Source organism: Plodia interpunctella, chromosome Z, assembly GCF_027563975.2.
Source record: "Plodia interpunctella isolate USDA-ARS_2022_Savannah chromosome Z, ilPloInte3.2, whole genome shotgun sequence".
Lineage (NCBI taxonomy): Eukaryota > Metazoa > Arthropoda > Insecta > Lepidoptera > Pyralidae > Plodia > Plodia interpunctella.
In genome coordinates, this window is record NC_071324.2 from 9,779,823 (window position 1) to 9,806,361 (window position 26,539).

Genomic DNA, 26,539 nt, shown 5'->3' on the forward strand with positions numbered 1-26,539 from the left:
AGACTGACTGACTGATAATGCTAAAAACTAAGCGTTAGCTGACTAATGAAATCGATGGTGAGATGTAAATAGCAAAGTCGTACTACGCACATTGATATTTTGTATCTCTCACCGTGTGTCCAGCCAGCCCCTCAATCGCTGAGGTTCGGGCATTATTTGACCATTACAGCTTATATATACAGCCTATAAGTTTTCCATTGAAACTTCTTGTTTTGATAACAATAAACGTTGGAATACGATTCCATTTTTATCCATAGGACTTGCGCCTTATAAGTATAGCTGCTATACTAATAAAGCGCAAGAAAGAGAGGTAGAGTACCAAATGAAAGAGACAGCAATATATATAATTTGCATCAGAAAGTTCTTATCAGTGCGGGCTCCCAGTAAAGAAAGTATAGTATTACTGTGTAATCGATATATAAGTTCAGCAAAATCGATATATATCAATCATAAAAATGTTCTCATTCATTATAATAACTTGTCAATGTCATTTTATTTTACACAATTTTAAGGTAGGTATATCTAGTAGTTCTCGTTCTCAAATTGTGAAAGAAGGAGAAATTATATGATAACACCTCAAAACCTTAGCTCCAATCAATTCATCAGGCATTGATTATTCAAAGACGGATGAAAACATTGTCATTGTCAACTTCAAGTTCAGGGCAGAGGGTGTCTGTCTGCATAGGGGTAGGCAGGTGGAATGGGTGGTTTGTGGTGTTATGTTTATTATTGCATCACTCCGTGAGGTCCCTGTCGTGCGATTGCGCACAATCTCCCAACTCGCGCAGTTCTGTTTCTCATGAGTTTGCAAAGGACAGAGAGATTTCATCGAACGGCCTATAGACAGGGTAGGTATCATGTTGTCGATATTTTGTGGGATAGGCTAGGGATCGTCTGGAGCCACCTGTGCATTTTATACATAAGTTTTTGCATTTGTTTTAAATAATCGCAGTCACATGCCTCACATTCAGTTAATTTACTGTGTTTCTTGTTGGACATGACTTTGGAAGATCCGTTTTACGTCGTCAAAGAGTAAGTAACAAATCCGTCCTTGGTAACTATGGCTTCATGACGGCGCACATTGCTACAGAGGTATAATAAACATGTCATGATTTTTTTGTGTGCTTACCAGGAAACACAACTGTTACCTTAATGTTGCATAGAATATTGATTTCAGTTTAAAATAGACTGAAAGAGAGATTGCATTTAAAATACTACATTTTGTGTAACTGTTACTCTGAATACATTTTAGTGATTATTATGGTATTAAAAGTTATAGTTATAGATAAAGGTATAGTTTATAAATGTGAAATGATTGTTTTTGTTATTACTGGCTGTATTATGGATTAATTGACTCTCAATGACAGCATTGCTTGAATTATAGTGTTAGATTACAAATTCTCATTATACAGAAAATAAAGATATGGATGAACTGTCCATTTGGGATTTCAAGTGTGATGAATACATCAATTTCAATTTATTTATTAATTTTGTTCTAAAAAAAGTTATAAAATTAACCTATTTGTCCACAGTGAGGTGTTCAAAGCGTTGAACAAGACAAGAGGTCTATACCTCCGCTGGCAGGAGATTTCTAAGACACCAACATTCCCTAATAGCCCTGAACTAGAATGGACATCCACCGAGCTAAGAAATGCTTTACGTAGCATTGAATGGGACTTAGAAGACCTGGAAGATACTATCAATATCCTTTTCATATATGCAAATTCAACTGGTTTTTCTCCAGTTTCAACACTGTTTCTTTGAAAACGATCTTTATCTTTTACAAATTGAATTACAATGAAAATCTGGTTTCCAGCTTGGCTGTGATTATATAAGAGACTATCATTGTACTTGTTTCACTACACATTATACATTTCTTTTTTCTATCATCCTTGCAAGTTCCTAATTGGACTTTTGGCTGTGTATTGTTTGTCAATTGGCTATGGAAGAATTTAAGATATTTTGATTTGTTGATGATTGACTGATACAGTGCTAATGTTATCTAAAAATCAATTTTTGTCACCATGATATTACTAGGATGCAGGTACCAGAACAGTTTGCTTTATATCAGGAAAAGTGAATGACTCTGAATGCTGACCTTAGATGAAGTACTTTAAACCTTATTGTTTTTATTATTAACAAGCATTTGATAGCGACCTCACACGCATTTAGAAATAATTAACTGTATTGTAACCTGTATTGTGTTAGGTGAGATTTTTCTATTATTGATGATATTTTATATTATGCAAACAATATTTATGCTAAAAAGCGAATTATAAATTTATTAATGCTTTTGCGACATTTTTTTTCTTTTCTTTTACTATGTGATTAGGTGTACTTGTTATTGTCAATATTTAAAGATCAATTTAATTATTTTTATGTCCATTTTAATGCATATGCATAATTTTGGTTGGATACCCGGATGGGGATTGATGGAGCATTAGCTCGCCAATGGTCTGAATCAGCTCTTAGAACACTTACTGGGTCACTGAACATGACTGACCATGTTTCCTCTATAACGATTGAGCTGGCTGACCTAGCTGACTCAGGCGCCAACTTGGGAACATGTACTGTTCAGTTTGATTCTCATATAATTTGTTTTTGTGTGAAATATATGCACAGTCTTTCTTGACTATAAGCAAGTACAGAGTGTGCGAATAGGCCAGGGATGCAGTGAACCAGCCTCAGTTTTGATTTGAATCAAAAGTATCCCAGGTATTTTTTGGACCAGTAATATGGCTTCCGCGATACCACTTGTACCAACAACAGATTTTTTGGTTAATCATATTTTATATCAATTTTTTTATCAGCTTACAGCATGTTTATGTATACATTTATGTGACAATGTGCTTAACATTCTTATTTTGTTATGTATCATCCACTCTGATTTTTTTACTTTGACCCAATTTGCCAAATAGTCTTTATATGGAATATTTCCTTAATAAATTTATCCAAGTATAGTAGAGAAGAATTCTTCAAAATTCAAGATCGACAATAAAGAAATCTGTGAAAGGAGAAGTTTCATTGAAGCTACAAAGCAGGAAGTAAAGGTCTGTAAATAATTTACATAAATAATATTCAACTAATTTCAAGTTAAACACACATTTTATTGTCTCCATTGCTTGGGGCGATGTAGACCCATTTATTCCATTGGTTATATTTTACCTATATACTACACATCTAAACTCTAGAATTAATAATTTTAGTAGGATTCTAGCAATTATTTTTTAATTTGGTTATTATGTATCTTCCTAATATAAGATTATATTCCTTCCTGATAATCTTATCAGCTACCACTAATTTTGATTTCCAGGTTATGAAAGAAAAGATGAGTCTAAACAGGAATCGTGATAATGATGGTACGGCGAGGGAGCCTCTGCTTGGCGAAGAAAGTCCAATGCATTTTGGTAACTACTGGATGTCCACGCCCAAATATTCTAAATACTCCAAACTCGCGAACCAGACAGACAGCCCCAACAGATTTGATACCTACGACACTGATATAATGTCTATGCAAGAGAAGATGATGAACTCTCAAAATGACCAGCTGCAAGTTATAAGCAATTCTGTTGGTTCACTGAAGACTGTATCGAAGCAAATTGGTATAGAGTTGGATGAGCAGTCAGTGTATGTATTCATTTTTATCTTTTCTGTAATAGTTTATTAGTAACACAATGTTTATTAGTATTATCATGTTCATACAACTATAAGCCAATTAATAAAAAACCAAGAAGAGGTGTACATGGCATTCATTATTATAATAATGTTGATAATTATGATTCTTGAACATAGATCACTTAATGTCTTTCAGGATGCTGGATGACTTAAATACAGAACTTGAAAATGCAGACTCAAAGCTGGATTCGACAATCAAGAAAGTTGCTAAGGTCTTACATATGAATAATGGTAGGTCTTTCTTTATATTTTTAAAGCTAGTGTCTATTAAGCTATTTTATTTTGGATCTAGTTTTTTTTTTATTTGAAAGATAATTAAATCCAGAGCATTCTTAGCTATGTTTGTCCAATTTATGTTCAACCGTTGGGAAACCATCAGCTCCTGTCTAGTAGATGAGATGATGGCAGCAACTTCAGAGTCGGATGTTTCTTAAATTTGTAATGTAGTTTTTATTGTTTTCAGATCGGCGGCAGTGGTTCGCTATTGGCATTCTACTGGGCCTTCTAGTCCTTATTTTAATTTTGTTCGTCATAATTTGAACACGAACATTGTGTAGGTAAGCCATGTATCATACCAACGGTATATTCTTGTAAAAAAACTTAAAGATAGCTGGTCTGTATTTCTTATCAATAATCTGCAAAAATATTATGTTAAGTGTTTTACTAGAGTTTAGCTTTCTAATCCGATATCAAAGCCTAGGAATTATTTAATTTATATTATACAGTGAATTTATCATATTTTATATACTTGATTAATATTGAGTTGTACATAATAATTGTATATAGTTTTCAATGTTTTTAATTATTTCACAACAGTAATTATTTAGCTTATTAAAACTTCTTATCAAAGTCCATAATTTATATAACTAATGATTTCTAAATGCAATTTTAATTTCATATTTGCTTTTGTATTGACTGCAATTTATTAGCTTTAAAATACATTTACGTTAAAGATTTATTGTCATCTCATCTTGTAACACTGTGTAGGAACTGTAAATCTGTTGAATTATTCTAGAATCTTCTTCCCAATTAAAACTAGTCATTCTCCATGTCTCTACAGTATTTCTACGAATGTCATTTATTACCAGCACCAGTATTTTGAATGAATTGTCGATGTTTCACGTTTTGATAACTCATAAATTCACTGAGATCTCAAGAAAACTATGTGTTTCTGTGTTATCTATATTTTCGTGTATTAACTTTTTTAAGGGGTTTCCTTAAATATATATAGTTAAATATACAGTAGTCATATTATCTATATATTTTGCCATATACAAAATAACCACAACATTGACAACTCAAATAGAAAAGAATAATAATAAATCTTTAGAATGAGTTTATCTAGTGCAGTCATGGTAGAACGAGTGTCCGTACCGCGAGTACTAAAATAACTAAACGTTAGCACAACAAACAAACAAAATATGGCTAGCATAAAAAAGTGCGTGGACGTACGACGTCACCTTTAGTGGTTACTATTAAACTTGTGAGTGGCCGATATAAAGTTCGGTTTCACCTAAATTGCGACCTAAGTTTTGGATTCGCCTAAAAATTAGTAGATACATTTAAACTATATTATGTCCAACATGAACACCGTCTTCGACAATGCTCAGCTTTTCATACGTACGCACTAAATTAAATACCTAACTAATTAAGATAAACATAGTTTATGAGACGAATTTTGTCGACGTTTTCACAAAATTTCAAAATATTATGTACAATTTAATGAGTTTCATTATTTTGGGAATTTGGGCTGGTGTCTAAAAACACACCTATGTATATTATATTACATTATACAATCTTATATTTAAAGGTTAAATCATCTATTTGCAGTCTAAAAATATACAATATTTTGATCATGTAAAACTTAGTATAGTTAGATATATTCATATTATAAATTTGCTTTATACCAAGGTCATGGAACAATGTTCACCATTAGACAATTTAGCGAAATATTCCTTGTACCTATATGTAAATTTTGAGTGAATTTTCACGGGTTTGATGTTGTCGTCGATGTTAGTTGATTTAGTTGACTAAATATAATGATTAGTCATAGAAAATTTAGATTTAATTAGATTTATAAAATATATATATGACAAAATGGCCAGCTGGCCCATTGAATGCCCAATCAAGGGGAATACCATAAAACGATTAGCTTTTGGACTGTGTTAAAGGTAATTAATTGATTGCTAAGGCATTAACCAAACAAGATAATTGAAGACACTTTAATTGTTCAATGCAATTTCACATCACTGTCATAGATGTTCCATGTAAATGACATGGAACACTAGATAAAGTATTGTCACGATATTAAGAAAAAGGTAGGAAAAAGGAAAATTTTGCCTTGCCTTGTAGATAAGCTAATTGTTATAGAATAGGGACGTGTATTGAAAATCAATATTTTCTATGACTATTCAAATATTTCTTCGTTCAAACAAAACACACTTAAAAAACCATTAAAATACAAATTTTTATGGTTTTTTTTTATAGCGAGATGTTTTTACAAAATAAAGAGATTAGTGGTTGCATTAGCAGTTCATGTTAATGTAGTTTTCGCAATTTAAAGCGTCTTCAAACGTGTTTATTTTTATGTAAGTAATGCTTGTAGTAAACTTTCGTAGCTCTGATTTTAACGAAGAAACACATCACCTACTTATTGCCGATACAAATGCTTTATTTAAACTAAAATAAAGCTTGGATATACGTTATTTATTAAAATTAGTGAAATTTTAATTATTGGATTATAAACATGTATCAGTTTTCACTTCAATGGTTTTATAATAACAGATAGCTACAAAATATTAACTTGTAAAATATTGTAGACTGTTTGACGTCATTATTATTGTTTAAAATGATAGAAAGTAAGATTTATATCGATCAATATAGCGCAATATCAACATTATTTGGTAATCGATGACTTTGTTACAAAATTGATCAATTTTGTAAAAAGTATGTTAATAATACTGTTGAGTATGTATCCGACGATATGTGTATACTGTTGACTGTGTAACCGCCAAACGATGCTGTTTTGCCTTATGTAAGGTGTATGTATGAAAAATCACAAATCTTTATTTTATCTGTGCAATTTAGGAGAATATAGTCATGAACCCGCCTAATCTCTATTCTCTATGGATTCCTTTAATTTGCTACGATTTTATTTATCACACAACTTAAAAGTGAACAATTGGATTTAAATCCCATTGTTCACTTTTTTGTTGGCCAAATCTTCGGACCAAATACATGAGAGTCGTTACTTCTTTATTCTTCATTCCAAACTTTAATATTGGGCAATAGCCATTCTAAATATTATGTCGTGTTTTAGTGACTATCCCTGTTATCCATAATTACAGTATGTTTTGCCTCTTTCTGTCAATTTCAAATATTATAAAGTGCTATAGTGACAAAGCATATTTATCTTAAAGTATGTTTTAACTTTGGAGTAATATACGAAGGTGGTATCAGTTTTGTAACTTTGCATACTAATTGTTGTTATTTGACTAAATATTATGTGCACGCACAAGTCCTTATAAGTCCTAAATTGTATATGCTATACAAATTGAAGGCCTGGCGGCTTACCATCATCTCTTAACGCGATCCACTTTACGACCTAAACTGAACTGCATCGCAAATTCGTACCATCGACTTAATTTTTAGTATGAATGTGATTCATTTTAGGTGCCTAAATTGAACTGAGTTGTTTTGGAATCGTTCTGTAAAAGTTGATAGTAGGTAGTATAAGCTGCTGTACTAATAAAATATAATTTATTGTGAAAGCATATTTAGAACTATCAAGTCAGTTACTGCTAGAAAAGACGAGAGACATGTTTCCGCATCCAACATAAATTTTCATTAAATTAGTACGTAATGCCTAATTATACTTATATAACAGTTTTGTCGTTAGTATGGTTAACTATAATGGTGGGAGCGAGTTGTATTAAATCAGTTTTTATTAGCCCAAATAGTGGTAGGCTTAGCAATGTATTTTTGTATTAATCATGTTACTGTAGTAGGCTGTGAATTAACTAGCGTCACTAAGGCTTTACTTAGTAGCACACTAGCGCCGCCATTACACTTAACAATTTCTTTTAATTATTAGCGAAAAATAAAAAAAATATCTTGTCAAATTCCTACACTAGATAAAGGATTTTGTTAGAAAGTATTATCACAATATAGACAGTTGACTAAACTTTAACGGTGGCCGTTAAGCGACTGTCTATATTTTGTAATGGAAAACTAAATACTTTCCAATAAAAAGTTTTTGTGGCGCTAGTGTGAGCGTTTGAAGTCAAGTGGGAGATGACGGACGTTTGATATGATTGCCAGCATGCATTGCGAATCACTTTGGCGAACTTTGGGAGGCTCATTTTAAATAATATAAGTAGGCTATTTGACATTTAATAAGATATAATACATGATAATTTAAAATTTATTGTAACTTACGTTAAAATGCATTATTAGTCAAAATATTTTTTATTATTAAATATAACTTTTACATTGTATTATGTTCTAGGTATATAAATATAACACAAAGGGAGTGGGGCAAATGTCATTAAATTACATCGTTTACAATACGGCACATAAGCTCAACCAAAATGGCGGCCGTCAGCGCAGGTTTAACTATAGATAAAAAATGATTGTAAAACGTGGACGTGGTTAAAATAAACACCCACAAAAATCCTTTAAAATATTTTGTATCTAATTAACTTGTGTGCCGAGGATTGTACATGGGGCGACTGAATTGACCGTAATATGCATTTTAATGGTTTTATATCTTGGAAAATTTCGGGGTTCATTAAATGATTTTTTACAAGTGTCTATGTCTATATTATGATGATTCTAAGTAAAAGTTTTGCAAAACAAACTTTACTCAAATAGCCTATTTGTCTCAATAAGTGAGAAACCAAATGAAATAAAATCTGGTTAGATAATGCAAAAGTGGTGTTAAAATTAGTTGTCCTTCTTGGCCTAAATGGCTAACTAAGGGGAAAATAAAACAATTATACTTATTTTTACATTCATCTACTTAGTTACTTACTTGTTATGTGGTATTATTTAAAGTGCAATAAAATTGTATGATTGCACCTGTTTGTTTACATTAATATAAATTTATTGAGGGTTCTACAACCAATTTATGACGGTAATTATAAGCACAATGTGAATTTCGATCTCAGACTTGAGCGCGGCCCCGTTGCTCAGTCGTGTTCCGTTGTTCTGACATCAATCGATGGACAAAGCAACGAAATCATATGGAAATTGCCGTACGTCAACACACATCATTATCTAAACTTATGGAAAACAACGGAGCACTTTTGAGCGACACGATATGAATGGAGACTTGTTTTAAGTTCCATTAGATTTCGGTACTTACATTCTACTGCGGAACACAATTCTCGGGAGTGGAACCACTGTATTTATTAAAAGGCTAAAAATACCGTTCTATAGACTCTTCTATTTTATAATATTTTTGTCTACGAGTTTAGCTGTCTTTCCAAGTCTATGTGTTATGTCATAAAATTTAATAAAAGATTTATTTTACACATTATTATGACACTTTAATAAAGCTTTCTCCTTTTCATGTGAAAATACAACTACACGCTTTCTACCTACTTTTTAACATAACATAATTCTTTTACATTATTAAGTTTGTTTTTTTCTTACGAGACCTAAACATGTAAACAATCTTCACTGTACTTATTTACATAAAATATTTTGATGAAAATAAATCTGATTTTAGACATTTGTAAAGCAAAACTGTTATTAACCATAAAATAATTTCCTAAAACGTCTAATTTAATTTATATTGCTGTCGAATGTCATAATAAAATAGTTTACATATAAGACTTTTAAGAAAAATGGAACATTATATACAGTTATTTTACACTTCTTCTGTGGAAGAAGAGCCAAACAGATTGGGGACGACCTTGTCGTAGACGGCTGGCACGTAGTCATACTCCTCTCGAGAAATGTCTACGTATAAGGATTGCTTCAAGAATTTCCAATCAATGCTAGTTTCCACGTCGAATAGCCTGCAGGAATCAGTGGTTTAATTTAGTAACAAATAGCAAGCTTATATTAATTAATTAATAAGCTTTACTTAGGGGTGGATCTAAATTGATTATGTGGTCGACTTCAAACAATTTTATATTCGCCCACGGCAGAAATAATGTTTTCCATATAAATTTCATCCCCCATTGAAGCAAGTTAGAGGTTGATTTTTCAAAGTAGCTTATGTGACCTTGTGTCTTTAATTATATCTATCCCAAATCGGTCTAACGGTCTAGCTGTGAAAGTATGACAGACAGAACTTCGCTTTTATAAATATTAACATAGGCCTCTAGTAATATATTATAAATATAACTAGCGGGCCGCCTATGTTAAAATCCTTTTAAACATAGGCGGCCCTTTCCTCCAGAAGATTTCGTCTATCTCTGTGTATAAATTAAGTCTGCTGAAAATAAATCAATTTCTTACCGGCTGATACAAGTCATAAAGTTTTTCAGATATTTGCTTGAGAACAAATGTATAATGTTGCTGAATCCAGTGCAGTTGGTCCACTGGGAGTCTGGTGCCATCATCATACCCACAGCCTTGCCCTCACAAACCAGTGGTGCTCCGTACATACCCTGGAATAAGTACCTATGCTGGCTATACACTATCGCCAAACATGCGGATTCGGCATACATTGCTGGTTTTTCATTGCGGTAAATAAAATCTCTTATACAACCACCACGGCGGCGGCGCCTCGCCGCTAAGCTCCTCATTTTTTTTCTTCTAGCCTGTGGTTGTGTGACACAACATTGCCCAGCAGTTGGACACAACTTGTGTGCTAATCTTGTGTTTGGCACTCATCAGAGAATAATTGAAATTTTAATTGAACATTTATAAAAAATCATATAGGTTAGGATAGAGGACATTTGAGCAGTAAGTAGTAGGTAGCATATTACTGATGACTTACGTGACAGGGCTGAGCTGCGCGGTCCGGCTAAAACGATATAAATCAAGAACATTACATTAATTTTTTGCTACGTCCCTCTTTTACATTTATAATGTTGTGCAAGTATGGATTGTTATAACATTTCGAAAAAAGTATTTCAAACACGGAACAAAAACAATCACACTCAAACTCAATACAGTTTGATTAATTTGTGTGTGCCTCGCACAAATTAAAACTTGATCAAACTTTTTGCATTAGGGCATTGGAGAACAGCTACACATTTTTATAAAAACATAAGTTTGCACTCGTGCTAAGGCACATTTAATCGATATTAGCTAACCAGCTACTACTATATTCCAGTGGTTTTCTTCTTTGGATTCGAAATAGAAGACCGATAGTAAGTAGATAATCGGATCTCAAACGAACCGCGTTTATCTTCCAAACTTATTGTTTTGACAATTTCGTCGTTCGTTTACGATACAGTTTTGGATCCAAGAATCTGTCAAACTATTTTTCCAAACCGATAAAAACAGTGACGGAACGATCGAGGTTCAATTGCGATTCAATTAATGTTATTAGTACGATAGTGTGGCAGGTCTCTATCCTTACATCTCGCACACAAATACTGCCGGTGTTCTCGAAGTATCCATGAAAGCCAAGGTTTGTCAGCGCCTTCTGGAACTTGAGGGACAGGGCTTCGCACCAATCACCCTTCTTCACCGTGTTAACGAACTGTGCTCGCAAATTGCGCTGAAGCAGAAACTTGTGCACTGGAAATATTTTGTCCTAGAACAATATAAAGTGCGCTGTGAATTTTACCGAGAAATGAGTTTGTCCTAGATGAGCGACGTATTTCAAACGCATAGGGTAAATATTTATTTGATCGTAAGATTAATCAAAAAATAAATTAAAATAATTGATTACCTACTAGGTTTGGACGAGTAGTACCATATACCTAGTTGACAGGACGTTGAATTGAATATGAAAAAAGATAGTTACAAGGAGAAGAAAGAGATGAAAAGATGGATGTTATATTGCGTTAATTCGTCGCGATCTTTTATTTTTTTTCATGTTATTAACGTCAGTGTAGATCTAGGACTATAAATAAGTCCGTCTCACCAAGTCCCTTGATCCGTCTGTATGGAGAACTTTTTTTTGTGATTTATTGAGATGTGAATGATGGTAGGTTCTTTTTATTAGTTTTAATTAAAAAATATTTAGAAATTTATTTCTAAATATTTTTGTGGAATTTATTATGTGGAAGTTTTAAATTGTACTCAAAACAATATACATATAATTCACGTACTTAATTCTCAAAAATAAGGGAGTCCCGTATTCCGCCCGAGCCACTATATTTGTCTATTCTGTATATCAGTGACCTTTATTATCTACCAAAAATTTAGTTATTATAAAAAAAATAGTTTTTAAATAAAATTTACATCCACGAACGTGACATAGAATCTCTATAAAATATATAAATTCACATCTTTTTTAAAATAGGCTACAAAATTTTAAGGGCGTATAAACACATGCCAAATCGAACACATGCACATGCGAGCCACGCTAACGGGCGTCGCACGTGGTCCGAATGTTTCTGTTCTTACTAAATACCGTTTTGTTTTTTTTTCCTCTCCCCAGGCGATGCATGTGTGTTAGCTAAATGCTGATTTAAAACGGGATTCCGTATGGTAGTTCTCATTTTAAAGCGTCTATATTTGTTACAGCACGATATCGCATTGTTCCTGAATAGAATTTGTGATAATACCTATTCCAAAGTTGTTTCGATCATTATTTAGAGATGCGTATTATGAGATTGATTTGCATGAATGGCTTAAAGTATGGAAAAATACCTAGGTATCTCGCATATACTTAACAGGAAATGTGAAAATAGCAAAGAGAAATTAATGGTAGGTTCATTACGTATATTTTCTAAAATCGTAGAAATAGGGTAAGGTAATGAATACATCACTGAAATTAGAATAAAAATTATCTATTTGTATAAGTAATTTGACAAGGATACTTAGCTTGGAACTATTTAGGCCAAAATTTGAAGCTCACAAAAGTTGATTTAGGTACATTTATTTGACTTTCGAATATTTCTAATTTTGATCACAGGGTCAAGTATTGTATCTAACCCGCAGATTGGCGCTGGATTAATAGAATTATCAAGTTACCCCTTTATAGAAGAAATGCCAGCCGGCCATAAGGCACTCTTGTTGTAAGGTCAATTGCACGTCCCCCAGATAATCGATGTCTATTGGTCGGAGCGGCACCTCCGCCAACACGTCGGGCACTATTTGCTTCAGCAGCAACACGGCTGCCGACTTCTGCATCAGGTATTGTCTATGCCCTTTCACTTCTGATACTGGAAATAAGATTTTTAGAGTTCTATACTTCGACAAGGATATTTATCTTCGAGCTAATTAGGCCTAAATTGAAGCTCACAAAAGTTTAATGTCATTTTCTTTAAAAGCAGTGATAGAATCATGTTTGTCTTGTAGGTATATAATCAAAGCCGACTGTCTGAATAGATTACAGGATTAAACATAAAAATTTATAAGTACGGTCTTTTTTAGCTGTGAAAAAATCAACGCATATTTATTTTATATCGGTCGGCATAAGATTATGTATTAAATATTATAATTAACTGTATAAATAAGGTATAGAAAGCGAAAATTGGCTATTCTAAATTGGAATCGGAGACGCTAAGAAAATAATCTGTTCACTCAATCATTATTTTCCCTTTGTATTCAAGAACAGATCCACTCATCTTCCCATTTGACTATAGAATAATCCCTAATATTTGATTTATATTAGAACTGTAACAAAGGCATCGTTATTTGTTGTCTGCATCTCATTATTTTCTTTGACATACTGCTTGCAAACATGCAGGGTGCAGACTGTATTGGATACAGAATCGTAGACCTTTGCTTACTAAATATTTGAACAAATTTCAATATCGTCCGTAGACAGTCGCTGCATGGTCGTTGCGAAACTTATTTCATCATTCTTCAAGTAAGCCATTGAAAGATTGCCGACATTCAGTATATCAACAGATAACCAGGTACAGTTTTTAATACATACAACATTGAATATTAATAAATCGCCGAGTATAAATACATACTTACAATTAGGCAGAAGAATTTTAGTGACTTGAACTCTAATCCCTCTTCTGGGATGCCTGTAATGGGTTCCAGTGACAACATTAATTGGTCGCGTGTCATGGAGGTATGAGGTGGCGCTGGTGACACACACAGCCGCGGTGATCGCAGCCGATCTTGAGATCAGAGCACCCATGCATATTCCGCGATATCGAGACGGAAAGTATACCTGATGACAGAGGTGGACAAATAAATTATAGTTAAAAGCTTTAGCATTCTACGAGTTGTTGCTCGAAGTTTCGAGGTGGTTCAAGAACTTTCTTAGCTTAAGACCATGAGAAAAATTCCCAAGTGATTTTATAGGATCTGCCTTTCCAAGCTCTAAAACTCTAAAATTCGTTATTTCTAGTTATCCATTCAGGGGCAACTGACCTGAACCATTAACTCTATATTTAATCATTCTCTCTTCTTCATGTCTTTCTTCGTCTTCTTCATGTCTTCCCGGTTTCATTCGAGGCTGTGACGCTACGACGCTTAGAGTCAGTATAAATCAAAAACGTTAGAAGATTCGCCTGTGTTACCTAGCCGTGCTTGTCGTCAACCGGGAATGCTTTTGTCGCCTATCAGCTGTCTAAACTATTCATGTGTCCGTTAGTCGCTTAGTACGACAGTTTGGAGCAGTCAAAAGCTAGGACGATAGGTACCACACGCCAAAATGTACCTAATTACTTATATCCTCTTATTCACATATCTTAAAAATATAGACTGGTGTCTCCATAATACCGAGGTCATTTTGCCAAAATAAATCCTAGGAACTATCCTGTTGACATGATAGTGATCAATAAGGAAATTGGAGATGACATTGTCACGCATGTCATGTCTGATAGTAGGTTAGGTATAGTGTCCGTGTAGCCGTGCACGTGCACTCTGACGCAATTAGGTTTGTCAGGCAGGATCTCTCTAATTCTACAGATATAACGTCTCTTTTTTCCTGATCTAGATTTGCGTTTTCTTATTTAAAAATAGGATTGAATTTCTGATACCTAACCTAAAAAGATTTTAATGTCCTTTAATCTGTAAAAAATTGTTGAGTCGATAATTATGTAAACTATCGACTCAACAATTTTTTACAGATTATGTTACTTAAATACGTAAAATACAATAAGCTAAGCGCATTATCTAACAGACACCTTTGGGTCACAAAGAAAGTGTGTACTAAAATTATGTGCTTCAAAAAATATAATAAAATTTAGTTTAACCGAATGTAATAAATCATCACCCGGATAACGTTTGTCTGACCCTGCGTGGCTCTATCGTCGGCTACGAATAGGTCAATAAAAATATTAAGTGCTAGCTTTTCCCGCGACTTAGTCCGCGTGCATTTTCAGTCATATATATAAGTAGTCATCCCATTACAGGGATTGATTTTTGAATTATGAAGTAGCCTATGTTTGAATGGGGTTCTCTACTACCTATAAGCATACCAAGTTTCATCAAAATCAGTTCAGCAGTTTACCTTGAAAGCTCAACAGACAGACAGACTTTCGCATTAATAATATTAGTATAGACACAGATTAAATAAGTATGAATAAAAAAAAGCGTACAAAATCTTCCTATTCTGCTAAACAATGTCAGAAACTCAATACGAGTAAAAGTTGCAAAATACTGACTATTTAGGATACTTAAATAATTACTGAACGTTAATTAATAATTAATTACAAGTATTGCAAAAACATGGAAGTTAGATAAAAAGAAGTGTTTTCTTACTCGCCGTCGGATTTGCAAATAATAAACACGACGATACCGGGAAATTCATCACTTATTTATTTATATATATACTTATAAAAAAGAGATTGAAAATAAAGTACTTACTAAGAAAGATAATGAACCGGGACGAGCTTTGAATGGTTCCCGACTCAGACCAGGCACAAAGCAGCTCGCTGTACAATACAATAAATTTATAAGTAGGTAATCTATCTAGGTAGGTACCTAAGTACTTATAACAATAGGTTTGCATTCGAGTTCTGAATGAGTAGTTATTGGTTTTGTTTTGCACAAGATAATACCCTGTATGTGTTGTATAGGTACATGGTATTTTTAAATGCCTCCAAATGGAATACAATTGATAAAACTGCATGTTGCCCAGGGCTTCGCTCCCGTATAGATTTTAAGATAAAATATAGCCTATAATGAACCGGATAATGTACCTTCCTAATGGTGAAAGAAATCGGTTCGGTAGTTTCGGTGATTACCCGCCTCAAACATACAAACTCACAAACGCTTACCTCTTTATAATAATAGTACAGATAACATATTTACCTTTTAGACTGTCAGATCAGCTGACAATATATTTATTTTCATTAGGTATACTGATTAAGTAATAAAGATAAGTAAGATAAAAATAAATTGTTATATTAGCCATAGATTTGATTTCATTCAAACCTGCTGGATAATAATATATGTGAAAATACTTTAGTGTGTAGTAAGCATCTCTGACCTACAGACCAACTCACTAGGTCGGCCGCATGTCAACTTATCCTGTATCAACGAACTAAAAATCCTGGCATTTAAACTTTGATAACTAGCAACCAAAATTTTTAGAGGTGAAGAGCGGGGAAATCGCCCAGGGCCCTGCTAGTGCGGGGGCCTCGCGCTTTTATAAAAAGTAAAAAAAAAATCCAGCACAGCTTATACAATGTTGCTATGGAATTAACTGCCGGCTATGTTTTCTTAGCCATGTAATCCTGTATTATCGACGAAGGTGATTTCTTCCTTTATGTATTTCTATAAAAACACTCACCCAGAACACCCAAAACCACTAATTTGTTCATGCTGCCAGTGCGTCTCTTGTAAAAATTATAGGATTTTTTAATCAAACAGTGTAACGCTTCGTCGACTATGAACACAACACAACCGCTTAGCTTGTTTAATTGAAATTAAAAAAATAATTTCTTACCAACCGCCACTTCATGAATTTCTAGTTTTCCACCAATTTATAATTATACCAAACTTGTGAAAACAAAGTACTTCTAGCTGATGCCCGCGAACGAGTTCCCGTGAACCCTATGTATACAAAACAAAATTTCAACAAAGGTTCATTCAAATCCGTCCAGTAGTTCCGGAGATATTAGCGTTATACCGCTAATCTAACAGACAGATAGACAGATTTTTAAATTCTTACTCTATCGCAGTTTTATTTTTGTAAATATAATAAATATACAGACAGACAGACTTTTTTTTACTGTTTTATTACATGCATTGATATTGTAGGATTTTTGGCAATTACAGGTTGTTCTTTTCTTGTCTTCTAATTTAGAAATATCATTGTTTATTTTAAGTATTTCTTTCCTATAAAATAGATTTGGACACATTTTTATTTTGAAACATGTTTCATGCTACCATGAAACATTAAACACGTAGCACGTCATTGCGTCCACTCGTTCTCTCTTTTTTGTACACGATGCGTAAAATCGATATGAGAAAAAGAGACAGCATACGGACTTTAGTAACTTTCTGTACCTATTTGTTTCGAGATAGGCCTTCAGAATTATATACCTTGGTCCTCAGTATTAGAAGTGGTACAGTCGACAGCACATCTAGTTACACTGCGTGATGGACTGGTAATAGCGGCGAATTTGCAATGTTGATGTGCTGTTGACTGTTCCTACCTACTATGGCAGTAGTAGTTACTTAAATCAAAACTTCGCTATTATGGTTGGCGTATGCTATGCCTTTGTTGTCCTTGATACCACCAATCTAAATTTTTCGAAGAAAGCTGTGACTCAGACACATAAGGAACCTAAGTATCACCGCGCACCGGCAGCTCCTAGACTAGGTATCACCTAGGTATATACCACAGATATAAAAACATATACCTACCTAACAACCGTGTCTGTGCAGACAAATCCTCTTATTCATAAATAAGTTAAAGCCTAGTTTAGGATAATTTGTGTTTCGTCACTATCGCACCATTACAATATTTGTCATTGACAGAACGAGAAAAAAACACTTTTATTTAAATTACGCCTATTATCTTTTTCACGAATAATAGGGTAGGTACCTACCTACACTATACCAGACGCGTGAACCCGCCCCGTTGAATAAAAATATTTTATATTCAAATAAATAAAAATCAACATACCTATTGCCATATCCTATTTTAAAGCGTGTTAAATAACAACAAATACCCATTATCAATGAATGTGTGCAACAACCCAAAAAGGCCATGGCTCAGTGGATTTATTACCCTTAATAGGGCACAATAAATAGATTTTCAGTAATGACCTAAGTGTTAGAGCGAGTCTGCTTATTTGAGAAGTGTAATGAGTTGAGCTAGGGATAACGTTGATTTTCAAACATCCGCCTCCCTGAGATCTAGTGCGGGAGTTGTGACAGTTTGTCACTTTTGTTAGCCTACGTTACGTTCAGTATAGGTACCTAGAATAAAGTTGCGAAAAGGGTCTCTACGTCTCTCACGTACGTGGTTAATAATAAACCAACGAATTAGGTGTATAATGCGTGGTTGATGTAAACAAAATCTTGAATGTTCAGATACACAAGTACAGCTACTTACTAAGTAATGTGCGTAATCGACGATTACTAATTCTATGTCCTACGTACGTAGTACGTACGTAAATTACTAATCCGCGTGGTTAAGGTATCAACCACATAGTTATGCATCCTTTCGTATTGAATAAACTGAAATTTATTCCAGCAGATCCAGGATAATGTCGACAACAGAAGCTGAGCAAAGTTAAAATTAATTAACCGAATATAAATTCACAATACCGGTTAATTGCTGGATAAAAAAACTGACGTTCTGTGTAGGAAATCCGGTCATTCCCGGAAAAAGTAATAAATCTTGCCTAGCCGCAGATAGAGAGATTGGGAGGAGGCGGGGGGTATGCGTACAGGAGTGGAACAGGCAGATCAATAGGCGGGCGTCCTGCTATCCCGGCCGTGGCGCGCCACTCATCGCCCGCTCGTCTCCGCGACGCGACGTTGTCCCGAAACCGGACTCATTACTCCAATCCACATTGCGCGCTCCGAGATGGAGGTGAGTGTAACTCTAAATCATTTCAATTTTTTTATAATGCTTCCGCGGCAACATTGATGTGAGTGTCATGTCGAGCTCAAAACTGCGAATTGGAATTTTAACATCGAAACTTTTAATCGATAACAAAGTGTGTTGTTTTCTATAATGCCCATCTTGTTATTGTTCGTTTTCAATTGATTTTGTTTATTAGTTATCTGTTGTTTATTCATTTATTATATTTTACTTTACTTTTCCTTTTATTTTGAATTTATATTTTAAAAATTTTAAAAGTAGGTAAAACTGTTTTTCAAATTCCTTGGTGAAAGTCGCGAATCGCTGCGGGCAGGAGCGGCGATTCTCGATAAGATACTTTTGGTTTCAGTGTGCGTACGTTAACGCAAACATAGCCTTGTTGTGTAAGGTTGGATGAATAAAATATCCTATATGTTCCGATCCTACTCTTCGGGGTAGTCCGAGCTACTCCGCTAGTCTCTAGTTTCAGTAGCAAATCGATGCGTTTGTCCTTCAAAGTGATTTTTGTGAATCCAATATCCTGAGTCCAATAACTATAAAAATATACCTATACAGTTGCGTAATTGATTGTTTACTGTCAACAAACTAAAGCAATTTACCTATTCTAAAGCGATTGACTGATCAATCATACGAGGTACTAAAATACTATAATTTGCGCGGTCAAGCGCAAGTATGAATAGGTATTCTTTCAAGCAAAATGTCCTGTACATTTTCACTGTACATCATCGATTCTGATGAAATTTGATACAATGGTGGAATATAACCCAGAATTACACTAAGGCACTTTTTATCCCATATCGGGATAAAAAGTGCCCTATATTCCATATTCTGGGTTCCCCACGAACATAGGCCGAGGTTCAATGTTAGTGTTTCCTTCTTTCTGATAAGTACCTATTGTTATTAGTTATTTGCATTGTGTCTTCTTCATCGATTTGCTTGTTTGGTACCTAGATACTTACTCGATGTTACACACGCGGTACACTAACGTGTTTTGTTTATTGCTGCACTTACCTAATAAAGTTAGGCAATTTGAAATTACGAAATAGGAATGAATGTTTTAACTTTCATAACGTTGAATTCCTATTGTTTTAGGTTATATTATGTACCTACCCATCCAAGTTTCCCATCAAAGTACTTATATTTATGTATACCTATGTAACTTGCATTATATATTATTTAAATTGAGTATGTAGATAGATAGATACCTTATAATGATTTTAATTTTAAGTTATTTTGAAGACCATTAGCTAAGACCATTAGTTTTGTGTCTATTCCGAGAAGTATCATTCGTGGTCAATAAAATGCAGGTGATAAAGAGGCACTTATCTACACGTTTCATTTCACAAAGATATGTGGAGATGTAAACAAAAAATACACAAGGACTCCAGTCAGTAGTTTATCTGAACTGCGGCTGACTACAGTGACCCGATGAGTTAAATTTAGAAGAAGCGACTGGTTATAATTAAAGTCATTGACTGTTCTCTATATAGACCTTCAACGGAATTGCATAAATAAATCTTATTGCGGAGGGAATAAGTGATGTTTTACAATAAAACGTTAATGACGAGTGTCGGGCATTGGTATTGGTAGGTAATACTCATAGTATCGAGTTTGATTTCTCTAATTTCGTAGGTATTAGTTTTTAGAAACTGTACAAAAAGGTACTAAATAAATAATTGGCTCGTTTTGAATGATAAGCAAATTATTAATATTATGAAAGAAGTAACTAGTAGTAAATGGGTATTCTACATTAGCTGTGCTCCGTGGCTTCGCTTTAGTGGTTCCCTTCAACTTCAAAAATATACTTTACTTATTATAAATTCGAATTGTACCTACCTAGTCTGTAACGCTTTAACAGCTAAACCGCTGAACTGAGTTGGATGAAATTCGCTATGCATATAGGTTCAATTTTTTCCCCTCAGATGGGGAGAACATTTTTGTATGACGAACACACACAATTGCCACATGCCAAGCTGCGGGGAACAGCTAGGTATAAAGCCTATAAAGGTACAGGCTATATAAGGATAAAATCGAGAAATACCCACGAATGAGGATGGCCTCATGAATACAGGTTAAAAATGTATTTAAGCCAAAATTATACTTATTTAAATAAAAATTTAAATAAGTATGCTTTTTGACAATCATAACAGTTGCCGTTTCTCCCCACAATCACACTCAATAGATATCTCAGTCATGCCCCAGCCCAATCTCGTATTTTTGTCTCCTGCTGTCTCCACACTAGCGCCAAACAGTACCTACACCAATCTTGGCGGTATCTACGTACATTACTGGATTTTCCTTGCGGTAAAAAAAGCTTACTTACAATGTAGATACTGTACCTCAGTCAACAGCACATTAAGTTACCCTGCATGAACCTCTATGGCGCGGTAATACCGGCGAGTTTGCAATGAATTAGGATAGGTTGATGTGCTGTTGACTGTACATGCGCATCAGCATACTGTCTCAATTCGCCGGTAGTGTTGACGACATTCTATAAATTGGAAGATTACGATCGTTGCAAAAAATAAGAACATAATATCAACTATCATGTAGCATTATGAAAGTGATTGCAATTGCTTTGTCCAGTGTATTAAATGATATACATATACAAAGAATTTGATAAGTGGAATTACGCCCTAACAATTTAGTGATCGTTTTGTTCAAATTGTACCTAATGGCTATTCGTAATAAGACAGGCCTCACACAAGTAGAAACCTGATACCTCAGCAGTCCAAAGTACTTATTTATTTGCGAAATTTACGATTGATATAAATTTGTGATTCATTACACATTACTTATCGGGCTATGAGCTGAGAGAATTAATAATTATAGATTTATTTGGTAATTTTATGCGGCTGGGTCATCTCGTCGAATAATAAAACTAGATTTTACGGTAATTTCATAACTAGTTTGGTACTAAAAATTACTCAAGGTAAATGTATTATTTAAACTCTAGTACCGTACCGTATCGTACCATCTTTCCCAATAAAATTAGGCCATTCAAAAACATAAAAAAAATTCGGCTTACGTGACGCGGTTCAATCTGTAAATTGGTAAAAAAAACAAGCGTTCATACGACAGTTGCGTCCGGATAAATGATATCAGGAATGATGTACGGGACTATATGGGGTATTTTATGTTTGATGTGGTTTTTATGTGTAAGGTGATTTGATCTAAAGTGTACATGAAATAGTTATCATTATTTGCATCAAATAATATTTGTAAGGTTTCATTTAAACGGTAAAATCTTTTTTCAAATATATACATTGTAATGTATATTTCAAATGAGTATATTTCAAATGAGTTCTATAAAAATATTAGTCAAAAAGCCTATTTTTAAATGAAAAAAATCTTTAACGTAACATTTATTGACATTTAACATAGAAAAAAAAAATAAAAGAGCACCCCCGGGTGTCTCAACCACAGAATACAATAAAAAAACTCTAATAGGACCTACCCAACCAAAAGTGATCGGCTTTGTTGATAAGTCGGCCTCTTTACGACCGCCTAATATTAATACCGATACTAATCGACCGAAATTATGTCGGCATCGGCACATCTCTAGAAATTTATTATTTATTTAATTTAGGGCCGCTAGCTTGTCTGTTTGCGTGCTTATAATTTTAAGTTTTAATATTAGATTATTTGTATAGAACAAGCAGTGGTTCTGGCTGACAGCGAGCCTGGTTCTGCTGTGGCTGTCGGTGGCGGCGGCTGGAGAGGCATGGGAGGAGACCGACCATGAGGTGCTCGTCAGGAGCGAAAGAGGCGCCAAAAATAGAGGTTAGGGCCTGTCATTTTATGTATAGTTACTTGATTGTGTTATATGTCTGACCTCGTCATTTAGCCTAAAATGCCCAATATATATGGAATGGCCATAGTTAACAACATCACTGGATGACTTTATGTATGCGTGTACACATACGTCACTCAGCTTTGTTGTTTCAAACGCAAGTGCTTATTACGTGCGCCGCTACGTTAGGTACTAAAATTCATATTTTAAACTTTATAGCTCCTGTGGAAATACTCTGTGCTATTTCAGGTTATAATGTTACCACGTACCAAACATAGAAATTGCTTGATTGTGTAAATAAAGGTTGGCGCTTGTACATACACTTCTATATTCTTATTATATTTATAATAAGACTGTTATTTTATGTAAAAAGATAGTAGATATAGGTCGTAAACTACAGTTTAATTAAAAGTATTACGTTACATTGATTTACTGTCAACATATACTTACCTAGTACCTAACTATATGTTATATGTATATACTTGGATTTCGAGGTAAGTATGTAAAAAACGTTTCACGAGGATTCACTATTTTGATGAGGTGAGCCCAGACAGTTACCGAGGAGACGATATTACTTGCAGACGTCCACTCCAAAAATAACTAACATGTTTGCAAGCATCGAGATATGTGTAATGTATTGTATTATAGTACGATTTTCGTAAGAAATATTTTATAGGTTCCCGGAATAATCAATGAAAATCAGTCCGAAGGTAATGTTAGTAAACTTTTCATGGTAGCTTATTATGCAATTCACACATAATAACACCCACACAAATACTGAGATCCAGCAAAATCCCCTTCCTACACTTTGGTAAAAGTTTACAGTTACAAGACGAGAATTTCATCGTTTGGTAACTAACTAGTTGTGACCTGTAGGATAAGAATAATTTTTCCATTTTTTAAATCAGGTTCATTGAAATGGCAAGTCTAGAGCACCCCTAACAAACCGAGAATGTTCCAGTCTCATGAACGCTGACCTCTCGGATTCGGGGTCAGTGCCGCAAGTGCCGCTACGCATACAATTCGCCACGACCAGAGGGCTTAGTGCGGGTTTGCGTCTCACTTTTCACCATCGAATCTATTCGAAGTGAGACGCAGCGAACCAATCACAGTGCGCCATTGTGACGCAACGACAACCACACCGCAATGTGATTAGTTCGTTGCGACTCACTTCGAATCGATTCGGCCGTGAGAAGTAAAATGCAAAGCCGCACTAAGCCCTCAGAGGGCAGTGTAGGAGTGAGTGACACGTTCTGCGTTGTGAGAGGACGTTCGGCTAGTCGCAACTGGCTAACTATAATGGACCACAAGCTTGTGTTGTGGGTACAAATTGCTATTTATTTTTCAGAAACCTGCCGCTATAACCGGGGAGCCTGGTCAGAATGCGACTCCAAAACCAACGTGCGCTCCAGAATGTTAACCCTGAAGAAAGGAGACCCAGACAATTGCGAACGCACTAAGACCATCCAAAAGAAATGCAAAAAAGGTAAGCTAATTTATTTTACTACTTTACTTATAATACAGAAACTAAGTATTTATCTGAATAATGTTGGCCTACATCTGTCAAGTTAGATAAAACGAGGGCGCAATACTACTGATAAATTCAATGCTGTTTAATTAATACTACCTACTTAGTAATGTTACCTAGTGTAATTAATTTAATGAGACAACTAAATTACAACGGTTTACAATTAAATACCTAAGTATATAAAAACGAAAGCAGTGGTCGGATTGAATCGGAAAACAAAGTCCAGTGTTTAACGTCTAGTCCTAGTTTGCGAATAACATAACCTACCTACGCATAAAATCACCCAACTACAGTCAGCGTGGTCAATTGCCCAAACAACGTGCGCTCGGTCAGTTGACTTTCCAACCAGGTGGTCGAAAATAATATTGTTATTATCATTGATACATTTTTAAATAACTACTTAAAATAATAAAGTCATGGGTTTCTCGATAGGTTTCTAACGCCTATAAATATACCTAAATCGAAAAGATTTATGATTACAAAAAATACTTTTTCTACGATTCGGAATAACGACTGCTTGCCGCATCCATAATACTTACAATGTTTACCTACCGTAACGTTTAATATAGCCTTTTACATATGTTATTTAAATGCAGCTTGCCGCTATGAGAAGTCTTCTTGGAGCGAGTGCGGGCCCAACGGTGAGATGTCGAGGACTGACAAGCTGAAGGCGAACAGTGACCCAAGTTGCGACCAGAGCAGGCGCATCACTAAAAAGTGTAACAAAAACAAACAAGTCAAGTCCTCCAAAGACAAGGGTTAGTATTTATAAAAAATCCTTTGTGGTTGTTCACACGTGCGTAGTGTTTGAATTCCGTGTCGGTTGATTTCAGCTTACTTTCTCTCATCTCCGCGTGTTACCGGTTGCGTTCGGAGTTGTGACTCTGCATGATGAACAATAAAAAAAAAATACCCAGAGTACCTGCGAATCCCGGAGTCAGTGTAAATAATATTCTTAAAAATTTTCTCAATATTCTTGAGCATTTATCATTCGATCAACAATTTTGAACTTTTTATTTATAAAAGTACCTAAGTACAATGCTAAAGCGAAGTCAAAATTACACCCGTGCGGTTGAATGACGATTCCATCACATTAGTCAAACACCCTTTTTAAATGAGATTATTAGTTTGGACGTGCGAAAGTAATTAATTATATTTTGTAAAGTCAGTCACAACAATCGTCCCATTGGATTTTAACCTGGATGAATTTCCAAACCCTCCGTTAGTTATTTCCGTTTCTGCTCAAAAAGCTGGAAAGAGATTTCACATTCATAGAACTTTTTTAAGAAAACGAAGTTTTGATTTGTAGAATAACATTTATTTTGCAAATACGAGTATTGCAAAATAGGGATTGAGAGTAAAATTGAGCGGTATTTCAACCATTGCCCTATTGACTCTATATTTTTACGAAATTAAAAGATAGGGTTAATTATAAGATTCAAATCTCTCTAATTCAGATTCATTCAAAGGAAATCCAGGAAAATCGAAATACTATCCATATCGTCATGAAAGCAAGCACAAACTGTTTTATATCTTTTGATGAATATTTATTAGCCAAAAAAACGCGATCAATCTACCCAGGTTTTGAGAATAAAAGGTAAAAAACAATACCCTTCTTTTGCAGTCGGGAAAAAAATCCGGCGAGAAACTGAAAGGATCGAATCTTCCCGGGAAAATGGATACCGAGAGGAAACATTATCTTATTCATGCATAGATAAAAAAATGGGTTAGGTTAGGTTAAAAAAGTAATACTTATGTATACTTATTTTGTTTCAGGTCGCCGAAATCGTCAGTAAGCGTCTCAATAAAAGTATTTTAGATTATTGATTAATGAAAGTGTTTGATCTTTGGTTCTAATTTACGTACCTAATAGTGCCAAAAATAGTGTCAACCAATAATGAATTGCTATTTTCAATTTAATTATATTAAGCCAATAAATAAATTAGCTACCACAGTACAATTTATCTTATACATAGGTATTGAACTGTATTAATTTTAATGATAAGTAGGTACATATTCATTTTATTATCACGGGTAAGAGAAATCTTTGATATTAAAATAAATACATAAGTACTTAAATTTGATGTTTTATTTTAAAACTCCTCCCACCGCCAACATTTAATTAGTGGAGCTCATGGAATTAGTAGGTGCTACGTCGAAGTACTTATTAAATCCATGGTGGAGCTTGCTACTTACCTATATTATAAGGTTGCCATTACTAGCACTGTGCGGGATAAAGATCAAGAAAGCTAATATGCGTCATTTACCTACATGATGATGGATACCTACCTAGGATTTGGCAGCACATGTCTTCGTCTGTCATCAGTATTTAACACTACAAAAATTACAAAGAAATTGTAGACCAAGAAAGCTACTTACAAAATGGAAACGAAAGATAGGTCACATTATCTTCCATTTTGCTCATACAATAAATCTTAGCACG

General features: G+C 34.3%; 3 protein-coding genes across 3 annotated transcripts; 2 read left to right on the forward strand and 1 right to left on the reverse strand.

Annotated features, from left to right (window-relative positions):
- The first annotated feature begins 856 nt into the window (after positions 1 to 856).
- On the forward strand, positions 857 to 9,486 carry Syx6 (Syntaxin 6). Its single transcript, XM_053768564.1, has 6 exons — positions 857 to 1,032; positions 1,533 to 1,701; positions 2,955 to 3,050; positions 3,314 to 3,627; positions 3,812 to 3,906; positions 4,139 to 9,486. The coding sequence occupies exons 1-6, from the start codon at positions 998 to 1,000 to the stop codon at positions 4,213 to 4,215; spliced, it is 786 nt and encodes a 261-aa protein (XP_053624539.1). The 5' UTR covers positions 857 to 997; the 3' UTR covers positions 4,216 to 9,486.
- On the reverse strand, positions 9,484 to 16,660 carry LOC128683211 (granzyme H-like). Its single transcript, XM_053768563.1, has 8 exons — positions 16,508 to 16,660; positions 15,580 to 15,647; positions 13,735 to 13,936; positions 12,781 to 12,971; positions 11,216 to 11,392; positions 10,628 to 10,654; positions 10,144 to 10,295; positions 9,484 to 9,698 (listed from the first exon to the last, which is right to left on the reverse strand). The coding sequence occupies exons 1-8, from the start codon at positions 16,536 to 16,538 to the stop codon at positions 9,548 to 9,550; spliced, it is 999 nt and encodes a 332-aa protein (XP_053624538.1). The 5' UTR covers positions 16,539 to 16,660; the 3' UTR covers positions 9,484 to 9,547.
- A 1,944-nt stretch (positions 16,661 to 18,604) lies between these two features.
- Positions 18,605 to 26,175, forward strand: LOC128683213 (uncharacterized). Its single transcript, XM_053768565.1, has 5 exons — positions 18,605 to 18,763; positions 22,429 to 22,558; positions 23,917 to 24,054; positions 24,693 to 24,854; positions 25,873 to 26,175. Exons 1-5 carry the CDS (start codon positions 18,758 to 18,760, stop codon positions 25,890 to 25,892), a joined length of 456 nt encoding a protein of 151 aa, XP_053624540.1. The 5' UTR covers positions 18,605 to 18,757; the 3' UTR covers positions 25,893 to 26,175.
- Positions 26,176 to 26,539: the final 364 nt, after the last annotated feature.

What these genes read in the sequence shown, in the direction of transcription:
- LOC128683211 (XM_053768563.1), bottom strand. Translation starts at nt 16,538, where the DNA reads ATGAACAAATTAGTGGTTTTGGGTGTTCTGG. An exon ending in CCGGTTCATTATCTTTCTTA is followed by an intron (nt 13,937 to 15,579) that starts GTAAGTACTTTA and finishes CTCTGTCATCAG; the next exon opens with GTATACTTTCCGTCTCGATA. An exon ending in GGCATTTCTTCTATAAAGGG is followed by an intron (nt 11,393 to 12,780) that starts GTAACTTGATAA and finishes ATATTGTTCTAG; the next exon opens with GACAAAATATTTCCAGTGCA.
- Syx6 (XM_053768564.1), top strand. Translation starts at nt 998, where the DNA reads ATGACTTTGGAAGATCCGTTTTACGTCGTCAAAGA. An exon ending in CCGTTTTACGTCGTCAAAGA is followed by an intron (nt 1,033 to 1,532) that starts GTAAGTAACAAA and finishes ATTTGTCCACAG; the next exon opens with TGAGGTGTTCAAAGCGTTGA. An exon ending in GAGTTGGATGAGCAGTCAGT is followed by an intron (nt 3,628 to 3,811) that starts GTATGTATTCAT and finishes AATGTCTTTCAG; the next exon opens with GATGCTGGATGACTTAAATA.
- LOC128683213 (XM_053768565.1), top strand. An exon ending in CCAAAAGAAATGCAAAAAAG is followed by an intron (nt 24,055 to 24,692) that starts GTAAGCTAATTT and finishes ATTTAAATGCAG; the next exon opens with CTTGCCGCTATGAGAAGTCT. An exon ending in CAAGTCCTCCAAAGACAAGG is followed by an intron (nt 24,855 to 25,872) that starts GTTAGTATTTAT and finishes ATTTTGTTTCAG; the next exon opens with GTCGCCGAAATCGTCAGTAA.